The sequence below is a fragment of the Bos javanicus genome, chromosome 2 (genome assembly GCF_032452875.1).
Source record: "Bos javanicus breed banteng chromosome 2, ARS-OSU_banteng_1.0, whole genome shotgun sequence".
In the NCBI taxonomy this organism is placed as follows: domain Eukaryota; kingdom Metazoa; phylum Chordata; class Mammalia; order Artiodactyla; family Bovidae; genus Bos; species Bos javanicus.
Genome location: NC_083869.1, coordinates 47,556,953 through 47,578,196, shown reverse-complemented (window position 1 = coordinate 47,578,196; position 21,244 = coordinate 47,556,953). Strand labels below are relative to the sequence as shown.

Here is a 21,244-nt window from a genome sequence, read left to right as displayed (position 1 = left end):
TCTCCAGGCAAGAACACTGGCGTGGGTTGCCATTTCCTTCTCCAATGCGTGAAAGTGAAAAGTGAAAGTGAAATCGCTCAGTCGTGTCCTACTCTTCGGGCCCATGGACTGCAGCCTACCAGGCTCCTCCTCCATCCATGGGATTTTCCAGGCAAGAGTACTGGAGTGGGGTGCCATTGCCTTCTCCATTTTTTCTCTTCTAGATGTCTGCAAACTATCTACTTTCTCTGAGTTAGGAAAGATATTTATCAATTATTAAAAAATGGCAAAATGTTACACTCTTCCTAGGAATTTTGTAGGAAAACTGTAATGCTTAAAGTCTAACCAAGGAACTCAGTTAAATGAGACTGATGTCAACAATAGCTGGTGCTTATTTGAGCCAGCTGGATTTTCTCTCCTCTTTAGAACTTTCTCTAACTGGTTCAGGCTTAAAAAGTCTCCTTTCTCTGAACTCTCCTGGCAATCAGGGTTTGTGCGACTCATTTGGTAATTAATCATGTCTACTGCCGTGTGTCATCACCTATATAGTTTTCTTCAAGTGATCAATTTTTCTTTTCTTTTTTACTGTCATTCTTCATTTTGCTTTCTGGTTGCCCTGCTCTTCAATTATTTACATCTCTTATTGTTATTCATCTTTCCAACCTTTCTGCCATCCCATCAATGTCAAAGTTGCACGAAGAACTTTATATCTCAAACTTCTTTGCGCCTTCCACAGCACCAATATTTTGCACAGACCTGTCACTTGGGAAATGTGTGCTGCCTTGGTTAAATTTTATAAGGTTAATTTTTAAGAACTCTAGTTTTGAAATTAGAAATATCTATCGTCACTACATAATTCTCTGAAGTTTGGGAGACAGGTTCAAGTGCACTTGTTGCATCTGGCAGTCTCAAACGTTAACCCTCACTGCAGGCGTTAGCATCCTCCCTGCGAAAGCGAGGATGCCTTACCTTGGAGAGCTCTTTCGGTCAGGTACCGAAGAGAGGATGCAGGGAACAGGACTGGGGCCATGTGAGTTTTCCGGGTGGGCGAGACCCGGCAGGTCTGTGCCCCTCGGAGTGGGGAGAAGAAATGAACCTTTCACACTTCTCAGGGCTGTACGAATCGGAGAATGCGAATGAGCCGGCGCTCGAGGCGCCTTAGAGATAAGCTCTTCCTAAGTACAGGCGCGGTGGGGCAGTTGTGGCTCCTGTTGACATCTTCCCTTCCCGCTTCAGCATAATCCCGCTGCTCGGTGCGGCTGTTCTGCGCGGCGCCTTCCTCGGGGTACCCAGCGAGCGGGGTGTCGGGGCCGCGGAGGCAGAGGCGCACGCTCAGGGGGCGCGGGTTAACTTGCGCACCTGGCACCTGCCACACGGCGAGAGCGCGGGCTGCCGAGCAGAGGGCGGCCGTCGCCGCCACCCCCTTTCTCCGGAGCGGCCGGAGCCTGAGCACGCTCCCGCGGGCCGGCCGCGCAGCGGAGAGAGTGGGTGGGCAGGCGAGGGAGGGGAAGGGAGAGGAAGGAGGGAGGGAGGGAGAGGGCGAGGCGCGTCCCCGCGGCGGGGGCGCGCTCTCGCGCGGGCTGCCGGGATCGCTCGCCGCCGCTGTGGTAATGTCCGCCATGTTGGCCATGGCGCAGGGAGCGGATCGGGCGGGCGAGCGGCGGATCTAGTGTGTGGAAGCGGCCGCGGGCGGCGGGGGGCTGTTTTCGGGCGGGGTGGGCGCCCATGCTGTGGCCGGGGGCAGTGAGGAGGAGGAGGAGGAGCGGGCCGGCCGCGCTGCACTGAGGAAGGAGGTGGAGGAGGCGGCGGGAGTCCTCCCCCCCTCCCCGCCCGCCCCGCCGCCGCCGCCCGGGCTGTTCCTGTGAGGCGGGGAGACAATGAGTAAACTCTCCTTCCGAGCGCGGGCGCTGGACGCCGCCAAACCGCTGCCTATCTACCGCGGCAAGGACATGCCTGATCTCAACGACTGCGTCTCCATCAACCGGGCCGTGCCCCAGATGCCCACCGGGATGGAGAAGGAGGAGGAATCGGTAGGGACTCGAGTGTTTATTACCCCCCCTTCTCTCCTCCCCCCTCCCCTTTGTCAGTCGGGCCTCGCCATTCACAGAGCGCTTTACGCTCGCTGGAGGGCGCCGCTGCCGCTCCAGCGCATGGGACCCTACGCCGGCGGAGTAGCGTAAACCCTTTCGGCCGGCGCAGCGCCCGCCCGCGGCCGCCATGTTGTTGCGTCCCAGTGTTGTGATTAGCTCGCAGCGCCGCTTACGCTGCCGTAAGGGGGCCTTGCCGTAAGCGGCGGCCGGGAATGGCGCAGGGGATGTTCTGGCCGCACTTGGCGTACGGCCTCTGTTTACCTCCCCCCCACCCCCCGGCACCCGGGTGTGGGATTAATTATTAGGCAAGGGACCCTTTGGCTAGGGAAGATTGCCCCCCCTCCCAGACACACACACTTTTAGCTTTAGTTTCGTATTGGGTTCTCTTTGAAATGAGTTACGGAAAGTAAAGCGCTTTGAAAACAAACATCATCTTCCTCCTAGCAAGGTAATCTCGTTTTTCGGCCCTCGTTCGTGCAGAGGGATGGAGGTGATGGTGCAGCACTGCGGCGGGAGAGGGCGGGGGCCGCGACTAGTAGCAGGATGTAGCGTTAGAAAGCCGCTGACCGGCTAACTCTGTGGCCGGAGCTAGTCGTTTCTGCCTGCATAGGGGGGGACAGCGCCCGCTCCATGCGCTGTGTTAGAAAGGGACCGGGGATGTGCTGTCCTCGGGTCGCGTCCCCGACAATTGTCATGGCTTGGCGGACGGGGCGGGGGCGTCTTTTAGAAGTTGAGGACCTACTGCATCCAAGGTGATAGCTGCATTTTTTTTTTTTAATAATAGCAGTTTAGGGCAAAAATGCTTTCCCCCCGATGGTCTACATTTTGGATACGGTTGAATTTCACCTGGCTTGACAGTGTTGGTGACTCTTGGAGTGGTGTTACTTGCGTGCGAAGTTCATAGTAACTGCACCCTCAAGAATTTCTTCAATGAACCTGTGGTCCCGCCTTATTGTCAACTCCGAGTGTGTGTGGATTGGTTCTCTTGCTTCTGTGACTGTCAAAAGAAGGCCCAAGGTTTCTGTGATTGGTTTTCTCTTTTGACTATTAATATTGCAGGAAATGCTTTTATGCTTTTGATTGGCTGCTCGAGTTGTGACCTCATTATATTACCTTGCTGTTACTACTTTCTGCTGTGATTTAATCACATTTCTCGGTGTTTGATTATTTGAAAGCCTGGGCTTTCTGTAGAAAATGAGGATGTCCTCAATAGCAGATGAACATTCAACTTAAAAAAAGAATAAGATGAAAACCCAAGATGTATATTGAAGGTTTAGAGCTAAGTCTTATGTGAAAATTCTTTCTGTTTTTACGTAAAATTTGTTTCTAGCTTAGCTCAATTTTCCATAGGAAAGAAAATTAAGGGAGTTATAATATATATGAGAATTAATTTAATTGAACTTTAAGTTACATTTCTATTAATGTCATCTCCTGAAAAGAATTGGTGGCTAATGAGTCTTAAAGTATCCGTATTGTATGTTTTTACTTGGACCTTATTATTTTGGTTTGGGAAGAACTTGAGTTAAGAAACTTGTTCTAGAATGCTTAGCCCTTGGATGATATATTACTTTTTGCAGATAGTGATCAGCAACATACTTAATTATTGCTTTAGGCCCTTAGTCGCATAGGTCTTGGTATTATCTTGATTTAACAAGAAAACTTGCAGTTTACTTCCTGCCTTAAAAATAAATGCTAAACCTCCTTAAGATCCTGTACTATTAAACTTGTCTATAAAGCTTGTGATTTTCAATCTAGAGCATGGGTGCTAATATTTATTATTTTCAGTAATCTGCTTCAACTGCCCGATTTTAGGGAAGAATAAATCCAGTTTCTGATAGAACTAGAGTTGAAACTCAGGACTTCTGACTCTGTCCTGTCCTTTTTGCTTCTTTAACGTTACAAGTGAAAGTTCTAAAAATAAAAACTGAGCAAATCCTAACAGTTAAGATTTTAAGTCTAGGGTCTTTTTTGCTTCCCAGAATGTCCAGTTGGGATGTTTTTTCTTTTTCTTCTTTAGCAATCCATTGCCATAACCAGTTGGCAACCTTGTCTCATTCTTTTTCTTTTTTAAATTAAAATATAGGTCAGAAGACTTGTATTTTCATGAATAATAGCCAGTTCAGTTCTTCTGGTCTTATTTATAGGACTTATGTTATTAAGCATAATTATTTGTTCATTAAATGTGTATGTGTGTGTGTGTGTGTATGTATGTACATATGTATCGTGGTCAGTATGTGTGCTTATATCTGACTCTTTGTGACTCCATGGACTGTAGCCCCCCAAGCTCCTCTGTCCATAAATTCCCCAGGCAGAAATATGGGAGTGGGTTGACATTTCCTCCTCAAGGGGATCTTCTCAACCCAGTGATGGAACCTGCATCTCCTGAGTCTCCTGCATTAGCAGGTGGATTCTTTGCTACTGCGCCACCTGGGAAGCCCATACAAGCAACAATAAAATAACAATTTCGTGAATGTTTCACTTGTGTTTCAACTTCTGTTATCAAAATATTCTAACTAGTTCCTTTAAGAAGTATGTTCTTTTTAATCACATAACTTCTTTTTAAAAACCCAAGGAAAGCCTCAGCTTTCGGATTTATAATTGTTTCTTGGCATTTCTACATCATCTGTAGTATGACCTCTTCCTGCTTGGTTGGTAGTATCCTTTGACTTCACTTTATAAACTTCATGGATCTGCTATCCCCACACCCTAACACCCCCCAGCCTTAAAGTTAAGGACTGTCTCTATTTAGCTGTTTGAATGTCATTAAACTTTGTGTAGTTATTAACTCAGTTTTGAGTTACATTTTGATAATACCTAGGTGAGGTGGTCTAGGTGTTCTTCGGTCCTGGAGCATTCGGTCATAGCTGACCGTATTCATTCTTTTAGCTCGGCTCCTTTGGACATAGAGGCATACTTGCTTTCTTCCCTTTTTTTATTCTCATTGTTTTTGCCTAAGGTCTCCCAGTTGGCGTCCTTTTATAATTCAGTTTCTGTAGTGTTTCTCATGGCATTTGCCTAGGTGAGATACTGTAAATTTAGGTTTACCTGGAATCTAAACAACTGGAAAGATTAGGTGATTCATATTCTGCTACCTTTCCAGGAGTGTTGTACAGTGATAGCTGATTTTAACAATAGCTGCCATTTTTTGAATACTTAAGCCACAGTTACTATGCTGAGAACTTTATATATGTTGGTTCATTTAATCCTCTTTAAAATCACCTTTTTGAGATATAATCTGTATAAAGTAAAACATACCCATTTAAGGCATAGGGTTCAATTGAATTTCAGCAAGTGTGTGCACCCATGGAAGCATCATCACAATCAAGATATAGGAATATATCAATTATCCTAAAAGTACCCTTTTGCTCCTGTGGAAGTCTGTCCCTTTAGTAGTTCTGAGCTTTCTTTCACTGCTGGTTAGTTTTGCCTTTTTGAGAATTTCATGTAAATGCAGTCATATGTTTTCTTGTGTTTGGCTTCTTCTGCTCAGTGTGATGCATTAAAGCTTCATTCCTGTTGTGTGTATTAGCTCACTTACTGAATATGGAGTAGTATTTCAGTGAATTGATATGGTGTAATATATTCATTCATCTATCTATTGCTGTATATTTGAGTTATTTCTAGTTTTTGGTTTTCATTTAATCCTTGTAACAGCCCTGAAGGTCTCACTGCTGATAACTGGCAAGACTAGAATTCAAACTATTTAATGTTACAAAAGCCCATTCTCATAACCACGGTGCTTCATATTGACTTCTTATAGAACCCTGAATTATCTTCTGAACTGTTATTAAGTTCATTACAGTTTCTGTGAATAATTTTTGCTTTTTGTAATTACAGGGAACTTTAAAAGGTGATACTGATTTTATTGGAATATTATTAAGAAACACAGTTTTTCATCACTTAACTTTTGCTGTAGGCCTTTCACATTCCCCACCCCCACCCCACCCCCCACTTTTTTTTTCTTAGAAATCTGTTAACTTTTTTCTCCCTGTATTGGCACCATTATGTTTGTGTGTTTGTGGTATCTTAAGCATGTAAGAAAGTTGTCACAAACTATTCTATTATTTAGATTTTCTCCTAAGCAGTTGCAACCTTTGTAAGGCCAAGGATCTTTGCATATTTTGTTCATTAATATACTCCAGTTGCCCGAAACTTCGCCTTAGTATGTAATATATACTTGATAAATGTATGCTTGTTGAGTGTTGGATGAGCTTCTGTTTCTATAGCAAGAGCTGAACACGAGCTCTGGGTGTGTATAATTCATTAGCGGAATTTGTTATTCTTCCAAATACTCCTTTTGGTTTCTTACTTTGAAACTGTGTATCATTCAAGGGATAGATCTGATAGAGTGCCTGAAGAACTATGGATGGAGGATCGTGACATTGTACAGGAGACAGGGATCAAGACCATCCCCAAGAAAAAGAAATGCAAAAAGGCAAAATGGTTGTCTGAGGAGGCCTTACAAATAGCTGTGAAAAGAAGAGAAGCGAAAGGCAAAGGAGAAAAGGAAAGATATACCCATTTGAATTCAGAGTTCCAAGGAATAACAAGGAGAGATAAGAAAGCCTTCCTCCAGGATCAGTGCAAAGAAACAGAGGAAAACAATAGAATGGAAAAGACTAGAGATCTCTTCAAGAAAATTAGAGATACCAAGGTAACATTTCCTGCAAAGATGGGCTCAATAAAGGACAGAGATGGTATGGACCTAACAGAAGCAGAAGATATTAAGAAGAGGTGGCAAGAATACACAGAAGAACTGTACAAAAAAGATCTTCATGATCCAGATAATCACAATGGCGTAATCACTCACCTAGAGCTAGACATCCTGGAATGAGAAGTCAAGTGGGCCTCAGGAAGCATCACTGAGAACAAAGCTAGTAGAGGTGATGGAATTCCAGTTGAGCTATTTCAAATCCTGAAAGATAATGCTATGAGAGTGCTGCACTCAGTATACCAGCAAATTTGGAAAACTCAGCAGTGGCCACAGGACTGGAAAAAGTCAGTTTTTATTCTAATCCCAAACAAAAGCAGTGCCACAAAATGCTCAAACTACTGCACAATTGTACTCATCTCACATGCTAGCAAAGTAATGGTCAAAATTCTCCAAGCCAAGCTTTAACAGTACGTGAACCGTGAACTTCCAGATGTTCAAGCTGGAGTTAGAAAAGGCAGAGGAACCACAGATCAAATTGCCGACATCCAATGGATCATCGAAAAAGCAAGAGAGTTCCAGAAAAACATCTATTTCTGCTTTATTGACTATGCCAAAGCCTTTGACTGTGTGGATTACAACAAACTGGAAAATTGTTCAAGAGATGGGAATACCAGACCACCTGACCTGCCTCTTGAGAAATCTATATGTAGGTCAAGAAGCAACAGTTAGAACTGGACATGGAACAACAGACTGGTTCCATATCGGGAAAGGAGTATATCAAGACTGTATATTGTCTTCCTGCTTATTTAATTTCTATGCAGAGTACATCATGAGAAATGCCGGGCTGGAAGAAGCACAAGCTGGAATCAAGTTTGCCGGGAGAAATATCAATAACGTCAGATATGCAGATGACACCACACTTATGGCAGAAAGCGAAGAAGAACTAGAGAGCCTCTTGATGAAAATGAAAGTGGAGAGTGAAAAAGTTGGCTTAAAACTCAACATTCAGAAAACTAAGATCATGGCATCTGGTCCCATCACTTCATGGGAAATAGATGGGGAAACAGTGGAAACAGTGCTGACTTTATTTTTTGGGGCTCCAAAATCACTGAAGATGGTGATTGCAGCCATGAAATTAAAAGACACTTACTCCTTGAAAGGAAAGTTACGACCAACCTAGACAGCATATTAAAAAGCAGAGACAGTGCTTGCTTCGGCAGCACATATACTAAAATTGGAACGATACAGAGAAGATTAGCATGGCCCCTGCGCAAGGATGACACGCAAATTCGTGAAGCGTTCCATATTTTTTACCTGTGTCAGATTCATTTTGATATTTGGCAAAACTAATACAATTATGTAAAGTTTAAAAATAAAATAAAATTAAAAAAAAAAAAAAAAGCAGAGACATTACTTTGCCAACAAAGGTCCGTTTAGTCAAGGCTATGGTCTTTCCAATAGTCATGTATGGATGTGAGAGTTGGACTGTAAAGAAAGCTGAGCACTGAAGCATTGATGCTTTTGAACTGTCATGCTGGAGAAGACTCTTGAGAGTCCCTTGGACTGCAAGGAGATCCAACCAGTTCATCCTAAAGGAAATTAGTCCTGAATACTCACTGGAAGGACCGATGCTGAAGCTCCAATACTTTGACCCCCCTGATGCGAAGAACTGATTCACTGGAAAAGACCCTGATTATGGAGGAGAAGAGGATGACAGGATACGATGGTTGGATGGCATCACTGACTTGATGGACATGAGTTTGAGTGAACTCTGGGAGTTGGTGATGGACAGGGAGGCCTGGCGTGCTGTGGTTCATGGGGTCGCAAAGAGTCAGACATGACTGAGGGACCGAACTGAACTGAAATCTTTTTATTTCCTCTTAAGTCAAAGGATTCTTTTAAGTACAGAATTTTTTGCACATAGTGTAGCTGCAGTATTGGCGTTTATATTGTGTTAATTATGCCTCTCATCGGTGTATGTAGCTTTGTGTAAAATACTTCCTCACATCAGAGTGAGCCAAAATCTACATGAAGCACGTGATCCACTTATATTTTTTTTAACAAGACCATGACTGGTTTGAATTGCCATTTCTACCCTCATGTTAGTTGCCTAATTTTTGTCATCTTAATATTTTAAGTGATATTTTGATTGATAGGATCAGAGTATATTCATTTTTCTACCATTTTTGGTACTGATGTACTTCATGTTTCATAATAGGGGAGTTCACGAATATAAAATACAATTTTGTAGATGATATTGTAAAAATATTACATGTTTATTCTTTCAGCAAAAGCAAATATTGGCCAGATATAGTGTAAGTGCCAGGTTTTATCTAAATAAGATATTGGATAACTAAACAGGTCTGAATATTCGAAGTGTATGGACTGTTGTGTGCTAAAGTGTTAGGATTTAAAGAAACATACAATACAGATCTTGCCTTAGGGAATTTGAATGAGTCATAAAGTCACCCTAAGAGACATTTAAAAGAGTTAAAAAAAAAAGTGAAATGTTAGTATAGTTAATAGGAATTAAGAGTAAACCAATGCTGGAATATAGAGAAAATGCTTCTTGGAGAGAAATTTAGCAGTTTGGGCTGTCAGGTTTGGTTGTATAGTGTAAGTTGAAGCAAATACTTGAGTACAGGAATATCTAAAGCAAGTTCTGTGGTTAAGTAGACTAAAGGAAGGTTCTTCCATATATATATATTTTTTTAATCTATGCTTGTTTATACTTTTTCTCTTGCTGATAGAAGCTTCAGGAGGGTAGCAGTATGTTTTTTTTCTGAGTGCATTATTCTCTTAGCTCTTTCTCCTTCATTTGGACATATGGATGGCTTTCACTTCTTTTCTTTCCCTTCCTTTGTTCCCTCCTTTATCTAGAAAGTGTTTAGAACATGGACAGTGCTATGTATATATTTGGTGAATGAATGAAAAATAGTTGGGATGGAGATTAGATTTTTGAAACCGTAGAGTTATAGCAGATTTTAGATAGTTTTAAATGCTAAGTCCAAGAGTTTGTAGGAAGATGTAGAATAAAGTATTATGTGAGTATGAAGTCTTTCTCTAGTTTTGGTTCTGTTATTAAGTGGCCATATCATTTGGGAAAACGTGCCCACCTTCTCTGAGCCTCACATCAATCATCACTATCATCACAGCTACCATTTATTGAGTGTACGTTAGCAAGTGTGTTGAGTATGTGCCAGGCATTTTATTAAACAGTTGGTTATTTAGAGCTCATTATAATGGTAGGATGTGTCGGTGCCATTATCTCTTTTCCACAAGAGACTGAAGCTTCATAAATTAAGCAGCTTCCCCCACCTATACCAGAACACGAGAGAGCCAGTATTAAAACTTGTGCCCTTTGGGTGATTGACTCCAGGGTTTTTATCTTTACCATTGCTCCATCTGTAAAATGAGTGGGTTGAAAACTAGATCATATCTAAGGTTCATTACATCTGTTCTTCTCTATCGTTTATTAGCCCATGGGCATGGAGGAGTCATTTTGTCTCAGGGAATGATGTTATGAAAGAAACTTGGTGGAGAATGCCTTTTGTAAACACATTCCTTTTTTTGAAAAGAGGCCTAGAAATATTTGACAGGTAGGACCATTAGGTTGATTTCAAGTAATGGAAGCCAAATTTTATTTCTTTAAGGTTCCTGGGGTTGTTTCATAGACAACACAGAAGGGTTGAACAGTCAACGCTTGGCGCACCAGGAACCAGGGCAGCTGTGTGCCCTTCAGCAGCAAGTGACATTGAAAGTGAAAGAAAGTGAAAGTGGACGTCGCTTAGTTGTGTCCAACTCTTTGCAACCCCCATGGACTATATAGTCCGTGGAATTCTCCAGGCAAGAATACTGGAGTGGGTAGCCTTTCCCTTCTCCAGCGGGTCTTCCCAACCTAGGAATTGAACCTGGGTCTCCTGCATTGGAGGCGTATTCTTTATCAACTGAGCTGTCAGGGAATCCTGGGTGACATTAATATAACTCAATTCTAGTAATTATCAAATTTTTGAGAAGTAGTGTGGGCTTCCCTGGTGGTTCAAAAGAATATGTGTCTGTTACAGGAGATTGCCTACAGTGCAGATCTGGGTTTGATCCCTGGGTCAGGAACATCCTCTGGAGATGGAAATGTCAACCCACTCCAGTATTCTTGCCTGGGAAATCCCGTGGAAAGGGGAACCTGGTGGACTATAGCCATGGGTTTGCAAGATTTGGACACGATTTAGCAACTACACAACCGCCACCGAAGGGTAGTGGTTAAGTGCATGTATTCTGGAGCCGGACTATGGGTTTGAGTCCTCAGGCAGATTAATTTCATCTATAAAATTTCATGGAGTTGTTGGGAAGATGAATTGTAGTGTGCTTGGGATAGTTTGAGACATGCAGCAAATGTTCAATAAATATTATCTATTATTATCATCTGTATTATATTTCTTTTAGCTTTTCAACTCCAGGTTCCTTGCACAGCTGTAACCCAGAGGATAGACTTTGGGGGAAATACCAGGAATAAGGGATGAAGACAGTGAACAATTCTCTGATTAGGGGTTCTGAGGATAGGCATTAGGATAATCTCCTAAATCTCTCTCTGTTGAGATGTGGTTATCTTATGTCAGAGTTTTTAACAAATATCAAGATTAGTGTCACTTTTGAAGGCAAGAATTTTATAAAGTTACACTAAAGAAATTGTTGAAATAAATGCTCAGTTCATCTGTCAGAAGATGACTTGAATGTGCTCGAGTATTGTGTTTAACCACATTGTAGTAAAGTTTCACAGTGTTACGCAAAAGGAACAAACAAAAGCAAAATGCTCCAGATTCCTGAGATAGAGGATTATTATTGATTTAGCTTGGATCAGTTCAGTTCAGTTGCTCAATCATGTCCGACTCTTTGCAACCCCATGGACTGCAGACGCCAGGCCTCCCTGTCCATCACCAACTCCCGGAGTTTACTCAAACCCATGTCCGTTGAGTCAGTGATGCCATCCAACCATCTCATTCTCTGTCGTCCCCTTCTCCTCCATCTTCAGTCTTTCCCAGCATCAGGGTCTTCTCAAATGAGTCGGGTGTCCTCTAAGTCAAGGAACAGGGGAAGTTAGTATACAAGTGCAGTCAGGGGCTCGCCCCCTGAGGATGAAGCTTAGCTAGGAAGCTGCCCTGAGAGATGTGCTACTGATGGATATATGAATGTGTATACTTGGTTGTGTTTTTGCAAACTTCAAAGGTGTTTTAATGAGATGGAAATGTTTTGCATTACACTTTTTTAAATGAAAGTTGAATGAAGGACTATAAAAGAAGTCTCCAAAATCCTTTTAAAGAAAGCAAATCCTTTACAATTACTAATTTTCAGTGTAGTAAGGGATGAAATTTTCTATGACTTTGAATAAATTATTTAACCTTCCTAAGCCCTTAGTTTCCTCATTTGTGAAATAGAATTGAACTGAGTGATCTTTAAAGTTCCTTTAGCTATAAAAATTTCTTGCATCTGTGAATTCACACATCTACCTACTGGGCATATCATACAGAAGGTAAATCATATGAAAAGAACTAACAGATGAGAGATTGAACATTAGGAAGATATTAACGGGTAAGATTTAATTCTTTAACGTTAATGCTATGCTGTCGATTTGGTTTAGATTTCTTTCTTTTTTTCTTTTTTTAAGGAGGATCAGTTACATATCCACTGTCTTGTACTGTTTTTTTTCCTAGAGATCAAGAGAGCAATCTACTCTGTTTGCGGTATGATGTGTTTCCTTGCTTTCATGAGATTTTCTTTCACTCTATTTACTACTCTTACTCATTGCTGTAAATGTTCTGAATATGAGTATACTTTTTGCTTCATGCTGCTGCTTCTAAGTCGCTTCAGTCGTGTCCGACTCTGTGCGACCCCATAGATGGCAGCCCACCAGGCTCCCCCATCCCTAGGATTCTCCAGGCAAGAACACTGGAGTGGGTTGCCATTTCCTTCCCCAATGCATGAAAGTGAAAAGTGAAAGTGAAGTTGCTTAGTCGTGTCTGACTCTTCGTGACCCCATGGACTGTAGCCCACCAGTCTCCTCCATCCACATAACACAAGTTTATTTTAACTTCTCAGTACCATGTTTTTCACTTGGTCTGTATGTATGGATATGGATGTATGTATAAACAGAGTGAGTACATGTGAGAGAATGGACATTTATTTTCTCAAGTAGACCAGATCCTCTAAGGATGTTATCGTTTCTTTGTTTTATTCAGCACAGGCTGAGTGCCTTCTCAGACACTTAAGTGATAGAAAGTTTGTAATACAGACATTGACTGTGATCTTGACCTCTGGGATTGAGTTTGATTGTATTACTGAATAAACAGCTGGCATCTTATTTCATTTTAAGTAGAGCTGAAGTAGAGAAATGGTAATGGAAGCATAGGAGACAGCCTGAGGAGCAGAGGATGGTAGGTAGAAATGAGCCATGGAGCAGGCCAGTGCAGAGGGTACAGACTGGATAACAGAAGGTCCAGTATACTTATTTGATTATCTTAAAACCGACTCTTAATTATTGTCTACAGGCAAAAATGGAACAGAAGTTCAGACTACTTTATTATTCAGTACTGTTCTTTGTGTGATTAATATTGGAGAAAGAGGTCAGTCACTTCCAAATTCTCCCTAGTACCATTTCCTTATATTTGTTTTGTTGTTGTTCAGTCGCTCAGTCAGGTCTGACTCTTTGCAACCTCATGGACTGCAACACACCAGGCTTCCGTGTCCTTCACTATCTCCAGGAGTTTGCTCAGACTCAAGTCCGTTGAGTCATTGGTGCCATCCAACCATCTCATCCTCTGCTGTCCCTTCTTCTCCTGTCCTCGGTCATTCCTTAGCATCAGGGTCTTTTCTAGTGAGTTGGCTCTTCCAATCAGGTGGCCAAAGTATTGAAGCTTCAGCATCAGTCCTTCCAATGAATATTCAGGGTTGATTTCCTTTAGGATTACTTTATGTTTCTGTTTTCTGGTCAGTTTTACTGTGCAGCCTGAGGAACGCAGAGTCCAAGAGTCAGCCAAGCTCACTGTCTTAACTCACATCCATATCTTTGCTTCTGGCTTTCTTACCTCCTTTTTTGTTGTTGTTGGCAGAAGGATATAAGGTTGTAAGCTGGGGAGTCAGCAAGCAGCCAGCCCTAAATTGTACAGCTAATTTGATAAAGTTATCGGAACTTTGAAATAGTGATATAGGTTTCAGTTTTGGCTTCCGTCACTTTCCTCTAGGCAAGATAAATTATCTCTTTAAGCCACTTTTCTTCATATGTTTAATGAGAAGTATCTCAAAAGGTAATTTAAAAGATGAACTTTTTGGAAAAACTTAAAGTCAGTGTCTCATACAGGTGACTGTATTTTTAATTATTAATAACAATTTCCAGTTATACAACATAATAAGTGTGAAGGAATATAGAAGTGTAAAATATTCAGAGTATCTCCATGCATTACTGTGTGGCATAGTTTCACTTTTCTTCTCCTGCCATTTAAATAAATTTTTATAGCTTTGAAACATTAGCAAGTTGATACATATATTTTGCTCCTTCTATCTTTGTTTCCTGGCAGAGCATTAGTAATCCAATTAAAAAATGAAAGACTAAAGATTAGCAGCCAAGAAAACTAAATCTTCAATTAATTCTCAGTAATAATTGAATCATAAATAGTTGATAGTGAAATACTGTATTTGTTTTTAGAAGTGATTTTTATTTTAGACATATTAGTCATAGAGGAAAAGAGAGTTTAGCGATGAAAATTGTTCAGTGGGTGGTGTACACTGGAGAAATGAATGAAGAAAGACGTTCCAATAGACCAGTGAACCCTGGTGTGAACACCTGTTTGGAAACTTTGGAAAGCAGGGTAATGAAGAGGGTCAGCAAAAACAAGACCGGGAACTGACTGTGGCTCAGATCATGAACTCCTTATTGCCAAATTCAGACTTAAATGGAAGAAAGTAGGGAAAACCACTAGACCATTCAGGTATGACCTAAATCAAATCCCTTATGATTATACAGTGGAAGTGAGAAATAGATTTAAGGGCCTAGATCTGATAGATCGAGTGCCTGATGAACTATGGACGGAGGTTCGTGACATTGTACCAGAGGCAGGGATCAAGACCATCCCCATGGAAAAGAAATGCAAAAAAGCAAAATGGCTGTCTGGGGAGGCCTTACAAATAGCTGTGAAAAGAAAAGTGAAAAGCAAAGGAGAAAAGGAAAGATATAAGCATCTGAATGCAGAGTTCTAAAGAACAGCAAGAAGAGATAAGAAAGCCTTCCTCAGTGATCAATGCAAAGAAATCGAGGAAAACAACAGAATGGGAAAGGCTAGAGATCTCTTCAAGAAAATTAGAGATACCAAGGGAACATTTCATGCAAAGATGGGCTCGATAAAGGACAGAAATGGTATGGACTTAACAGAAGCAAAAGATATTAAGAGGTGGCAAGAATACACAGAAGAACTATACAGAAAAGATTACCACAACCCAGATAATCACGATGGTGTGATCACTCACCTAGAGCCAAACATCCCGGAATGTGAAGTCAAGTGGGCCTTAGAAAGCATCACCACGAACAAAGCTAGTGGAGGTGATGGAATTCCAGTTGAGCTCTTTCAAATCCTGAAAGATGATGCTGTGAAAGTGCTGCACTCAATATGCCAGCAAATTTGGAAAACTCAGCAGTGGCCACAGGACTGGAAAATGTCAGTTTTCATTCCAATCCCAAAGAAAGGCAATGCCAAAGAATGCTTAAACTACCGCACAACTGCACTCATCTCACATGCTAGTAAAATAATGCTCAAAAATTTCCAAGCCAGGCTTCAGCAGTATGTGAACTGTGAACTTCCAGATGTTCAAGCTGGTTTTAGAAAAGGCAGAGAAACCAGAGACCAAATTACCAACATCCGCTGGATCATGGAAAAAGCAAGAGAGTTCCAGAAAAACATCTATTTCTGCTTTATTGACTGTGCCAAAGCCTTTGACTGTGTGGATCACAATAAACTGTGGAAAATTGTTCAAGAGATGGGAATACCAGACCACCTGACCTGCTTGTTGAGAAACCTGTATGCAGGTCAGGAAGCAACAGTTAGAACTGGACATGGAACAACAGACTGGTTCCAAATAGGAAAAGGAGTATGTCAAGGCTGTGTATTGTCACCCTGTTTATTTAACTTCTATGCAGAGTACATCATGAGAAACGCTGGGCTGGAGGAAGCACAAGCTGGAATCAAGATTGCCGGGAGAAATATCAATAACCTCAGATATGCAGATGACACCACCCTTATGGCAGAAAGTGAAGAGGAACTAAAAAGCCTCTTGATGAAAGTGAAAGAGGAGAGTGAAAAAGTTGACTTAAAGCTCAGCGCTCAGAAAACGAAGATCATGGCATTTGGTCCCATCACTTCATGTGAAATAGATGGGGAAACAGTGGAAACAGTGTCAGACTTTATTTTTTTGGGCTCCAAAATCACTGCAGATGATGATTGCAGCCATGAAATTAAAAGACGCTTGCTCCTTGGAAGGAAAGCTATGACCAGCCTAGATAGCATATTCAAAAGCAGAGACATTACTTTGCCAACAAAGGTCCTTCTAGTCAAGGCTATGGTTTTTCCTGTGGCCATGTATGCATGTGAGAGTTGGACTGTGAAGAAAGCTGAGCACCGAAGAATTGATGCTTTTGAACTGTGCTGTTGGAGAAGACTCGAGAGTCCCTTGGACTGCAAGGAGATCCAACCAGTCCATTCTAAAGCAGATCAGTCCTGGGTATTCTTTGGAAGGACTGATGCTAAAGCTGAAACTCCAATACTTTGGCCACCTCATGCGAAGAGTTGACTCGTTGGAAAAGACTCTGATGCTGGGAGGGATTGGGGGCAGGAGGAGAAGCGGATGAGAGAGGATGAGATGGCTGGATGGCATCACCGACTCAATGGACGTGAGTTGGGGTGAACTCCAGGAGTTGGTGATGGACAGGGAGGCCTGGCGTGCTGCGATTCATGGGGTCGCAAAAGTCGGACACGACTGAGCGACTGAACTGAAGAGGGTAATCTTGCCACTTACTTGATCTTTGAGATGTTGCTATAAACTGTGACATTTTTGATCTTCAGTTCGTAGTTGGTTATATGAACTGTCCATGCACGCCAGGATAGTTGTTTCATCAATCTCCTGCCCACTGATTTCTGGTAGCATTCCAAACTGGGATAGTTCCCTCCCTCAAATTTTTTCAGTGAGAACTGTTGGAATTGAATTGAGAACCATTATATCAAGGCTGCTCCTTTTTTTATTTGGTGACTTGAACTCCTTTGGCAGTCTGTTGAAACTCTTCAGAATGATGTTCTAAATGCATAAACTAGTTATATTGAAATAAGTTATCAAAATATTAAAAAGTTTTAATTTGCATTCCTTATTAACATAATAGGGATCTAGAGTTGAGTCTGATTATCTTAGGATTATCTTAAATAATCCTAAGTATTTTAGTAAATGTAACCTCTGTAATATGACAATGAAAATATTTATCATGTCTGTTGGGTTTTGCTAAGTCACAAGTATTACCAGTACTACTGTGATCTGTTACCTATTGTTAATAATTGAAGAAAATGTTAAATTTGTTAGTTAATGAATTAGAGAAATGATTTATTTTCTCACCCAAGTTCATGGACCCCCTCAATTCTTTCTTTAGATGTTTTGGGGATCAATGACCTGAGGTTCAGAACCCCTCAGGAGTTTCTGTAGCCTGAATGGCAGTTGCATTCCTCTATCATACTTGTCCCAAATACACAGTCAGGCTACAGATTTTATCCCCATTATTGTAAAGGAAATGCTCCTATAAACGGAGTTTTTTTCATGTTTAAGACATCATCTAGCTTTTTTAAGTTGAAAAGTAATTGGCCCACATGATTTAAAGTAAAAACCTAATAGCCAAATATAATATGCATAAAAATTAAATGTCCTTTCCTGCAACTCCAGACACTCCATGCTGCTGCTGCTGCTGTTGCTGCTAAGTCGCTTCAGTTGTGTCCGATTCTGTGGGACCCCACAGATGGCAGCCCACCAGGCTCCCCTGTCCCTGGGATTCTCCAGGCAAGAACACTGGAGTGGGTTGCTATTTCCTTCTCCAGTGCATGAAAGTGAAAAGTGAAAGTGAAGTCGCTCAGTCGTGTCCTACTCTCCGCGAGCCCATGGACTACAGCCTTCCAGGCTCCCTCATCCATGGGATTTTCCAGGCAAGAGTACTGGAGTGGGATGCCATTGGAGTGGGTTGTCTTCTCCGCCAGACACTCCATTGAGGCAGCTTATTTGTAGCATCATGTGTGTACACTTAGAAATAAACAAATGCTTTTTACTTGGTAAAGTGGACAAGTTTTTCTCTTGTATTCATTTTGTAAGTGAGTAATACGTGACTTTAGTGTTAATTTCTTAATCTAGAGTCATAAAGTCAGGTAATTTTGATTTTAAGTTTCTTCCCTTTAAAATCTTGGAAGAATTGAGAATTGGCATATTGTAGTTTTCTGTTGAAGTTTGGTTATCAAACCTTAACTTCATATCCCATGTGGGAATTTGCTTTGTTAGTAAGCATTGCATTGTTCATAGTAGGACTTTTATTTTCCTATATGTAAAATGTATTAAAGTCAGATTGACTGTTGATTAAGTGACTTGTCAGTGTGTATTTTCTGTAACAATTATTTTTAGTTTTAAATAGCATCCTGGGTCAGAAGAGCATCAGTACGGTATCCCTTTTAACAAAGCTGTCTTATTTCAGATAGCGCTTTGGTAAGATGGGCCTTCCATACACTCTGTCTTCTGTCAGACTTGGACTGTAGATGTCTGTAATGTTTATTCATTCAGTAAAATAGCTCTAAGAACACAGGAACAGTGTCTGTGCTACCTTTGTGTCGATCATCTGGTACAGTGAATGGCATATGGTTGTTGCTCACTAAATATTTGCTGAGAGAATAAACGTTTGCATTGTACTTGACATACAGAAAGGGATGAGATGTGTTTATTACCTGTCTTCAGCTTGTTGTCCCACAGAAAAGAGTACACAGATAACTTCATATGAGGGTTAGTGTGCTATGTGGAAGATAAAAATGATACTGTAGAAATTTGTGTCACAAGGGGACATCCTTTGAATTGGAGTAGTATATGTGATGGAGAAGGCAGTGGTACCCCACTCCAGTACTCTTGCCTGGAGAATCCATGGACAGAGGAACCTGGTAGGCTGCAGTCCATGGGGTCTCTAGGAGTCAGACACAACTGAGCGACTTTGCTTTCACTTTTCACTTTCATGCATCGGAGAAGGAAATGGCAACCTACTCCAGTGTTCTTGCCTGGAGAATCCCAGGGACAGGGGAACCTGGTGGGAGGCCGTCTCTGGGGTCACACAGAGTCGGACGTGACTGAAGCGACTTAGCAGCAGCAGCAGCAGTTATCCTTTAGCATCATCAGGGCTTTCAGAATACCTCAAAAGAAAAAAAAAGATTTAGGTCAGTGATTCTCAAACTTTGGCATGCTTCAGAATCACCTGGGCCACTAATCAACTGGGCTCCATTCCCAGAGTAATAGGATTCAGTCAGTGTGCCATGGGGCTCAGGGAATTTACATTATTAACAATTCCTAGGTGATCCTAATACTGCTTGTCCAGGGAGAACCGTCAGTTTAGAAGGGAGAATAGTGGCTCTCATCTTGGCCACATGTCCCATTATCTGGGATGCTTTTGTAAAATACATGTCTAGGCTTTCCCCTGAGTTTACCAATCAAATCACAATTCATGGCTGATTCTGATTCTAGATAGGAAAAAAGGGTTAGTACTTGTGCCCATGATCTCTGCCTGTCTGCCGTGCCATTGTACCACTCCTTTCACGGTTTCTTCTCCTGTGTTCTTGTTCATTGGCTTTCAAACTTTTTAGGCTGTAACTCAATGTGTTTGTACCCAAAATAAAGTGCAGCTTGACACACACATACATACTAATATGCAATTAGCTTCCACTTTTTTTGCAGTAGTTCTATTAAGTTGCCATGAACAATTAGTAGTGAATACCGAACCATTGCTCTTAGAGGAAACACAGGATTAGGCCCACTTGGGCCCCTGGTCACAGTATTTCAGTTCAGTTCAGTTGCTCAGCCATGTCCAACTCTACGCAACCCCATAGACTGCAACATGCCAGGCTTCCCTGTCCATCCCAACTCCCGGAATTTACTCAAACTCATGTCCATTGAGTTGGTGATGCCATCCAACCATCTCATCCTCTGTCATCCCCTTCTCTCACCTTCAGTCTTTGCCAGCATCAGGGTCTTTTCAAATGAGTCAGCTCTTCCCATCAGGTGGTCAAAGTATTGGAATTTTAGCTTCAGCGTCAGTCCTTCCAATGAGTATTCAGGACTGATTTCCTTTAGGTTGAACTGGTTGGATCTCCTAGCAAGGGACTCTCAAGAGTATCTTTTCCAGTACTACAGTTCAAAAGCATCAATTGTTTGGCACTCAGCTTTCTTTATAGTCCCAACTCTCACATCCATACGTGACAACTGGAAAAACCATAGCTTTGACTAGACGGACCTTTGTTGGCGAAGTAATGTCTCTGCTCTTTCATTATGCTGTCTGGGTTGGTCTAATTTTTCTTCCAAGGAGCAAGCATCTTAATTTCATGGCTGCAATCATCTGCAGTGATTTTGGAGCCCCCCAAAATAAAGTCTGTCACTGTTTTCATTGTTTCCCCATCTATTTGCCATGAAGTGGTGGGACTGGATGCCATGATCTTAGTTTTCTGAATGTTGAGTTTTAAGCCAACTTTTTCACTCTTTCATTGTCAAGAGGCTCTTTAGTTCTTCTTCACTCTCTGCCATAAAGCAATTAATCCATAACCTTGTTATATATGTTTCTGTTAAAGATACTTTTACCTGTTGTTGCTTCATTGACATTGAATTCAGCCAGCAGTACTGTAGCTCATGCCTGAGTGAAACTTGTCTAACACGTATACTTTCTCTGTAAGGCACATCATAGCCTTCTTTTGCTCAGAAACATTAGACAGCATTTCACTATACTTTGGGGGAGGGGCATAAACAATGATATGATTAAAAAAAACCACAAAAATGTGAAAAGTATGACACTAAATATAACATTAAAAGGACACTTGTTTACAGTATGAGATCTGAAACAGGAAATCAGAACATTGCCTTGTTTGACCTCCGTTGGAAACTTATGGATCAGTGGGAAGGACTCGAAGTGTTGGTTTTAGGGTCACAGATAAATTTTAACAAGTAGGTGAATTTGCAGACATGGAATTTGTGAATAATGAGAATTGGCTATGCATATATATTTCTTATCCTTTTCATTTCTGTTTTGTTATATTGATTTCATTACTGGGGGTTCAACCCAGTTTGAAAAACACTGCTGTAATTTAGCAACAGGGGTTATATATTATTTACTATTTATGTAGTGATGTTGTAAGTTATGTTAAACTCTCTCCATGTACACACACATACTGTTTTTCTCTCTGTCTTATTTTAGAGGACATAGTGTTTAATCTTGGTG

The 21,244-nt window shown here is 41.5% G+C and overlaps 1 protein-coding gene and 1 non-coding gene across 3 annotated transcripts in view; both read left to right on the top strand.

Annotated features, from left to right (window-relative positions):
* The first annotated feature begins 1,550 nt into the window (after positions 1 to 1,550).
* EPC2 (enhancer of polycomb homolog 2) overlaps positions 1,551 to 21,244 on the top strand; it is a 127,428-nt gene continuing 107,734 nt past the window's right edge. For both annotated transcript variants that reach the window (XM_061438417.1, XM_061438410.1), the window contains exon 1: positions 1,551 to 2,009. In XM_061438417.1, coding sequence (XP_061294401.1) covers positions 1,857 to 2,009 — 153 coding nt within the window. In that variant the 5' untranslated portion in view covers positions 1,551 to 1,856. The remainder of the gene's footprint in view (positions 2,010 to 21,244) is intronic.
* LOC133236367 (U6 spliceosomal RNA) lies at positions 7,928 to 8,034 on the top strand. Its single transcript, XR_009732858.1, has one exon. It is a non-coding gene; the product is annotated as a U6 spliceosomal RNA (small nuclear RNA).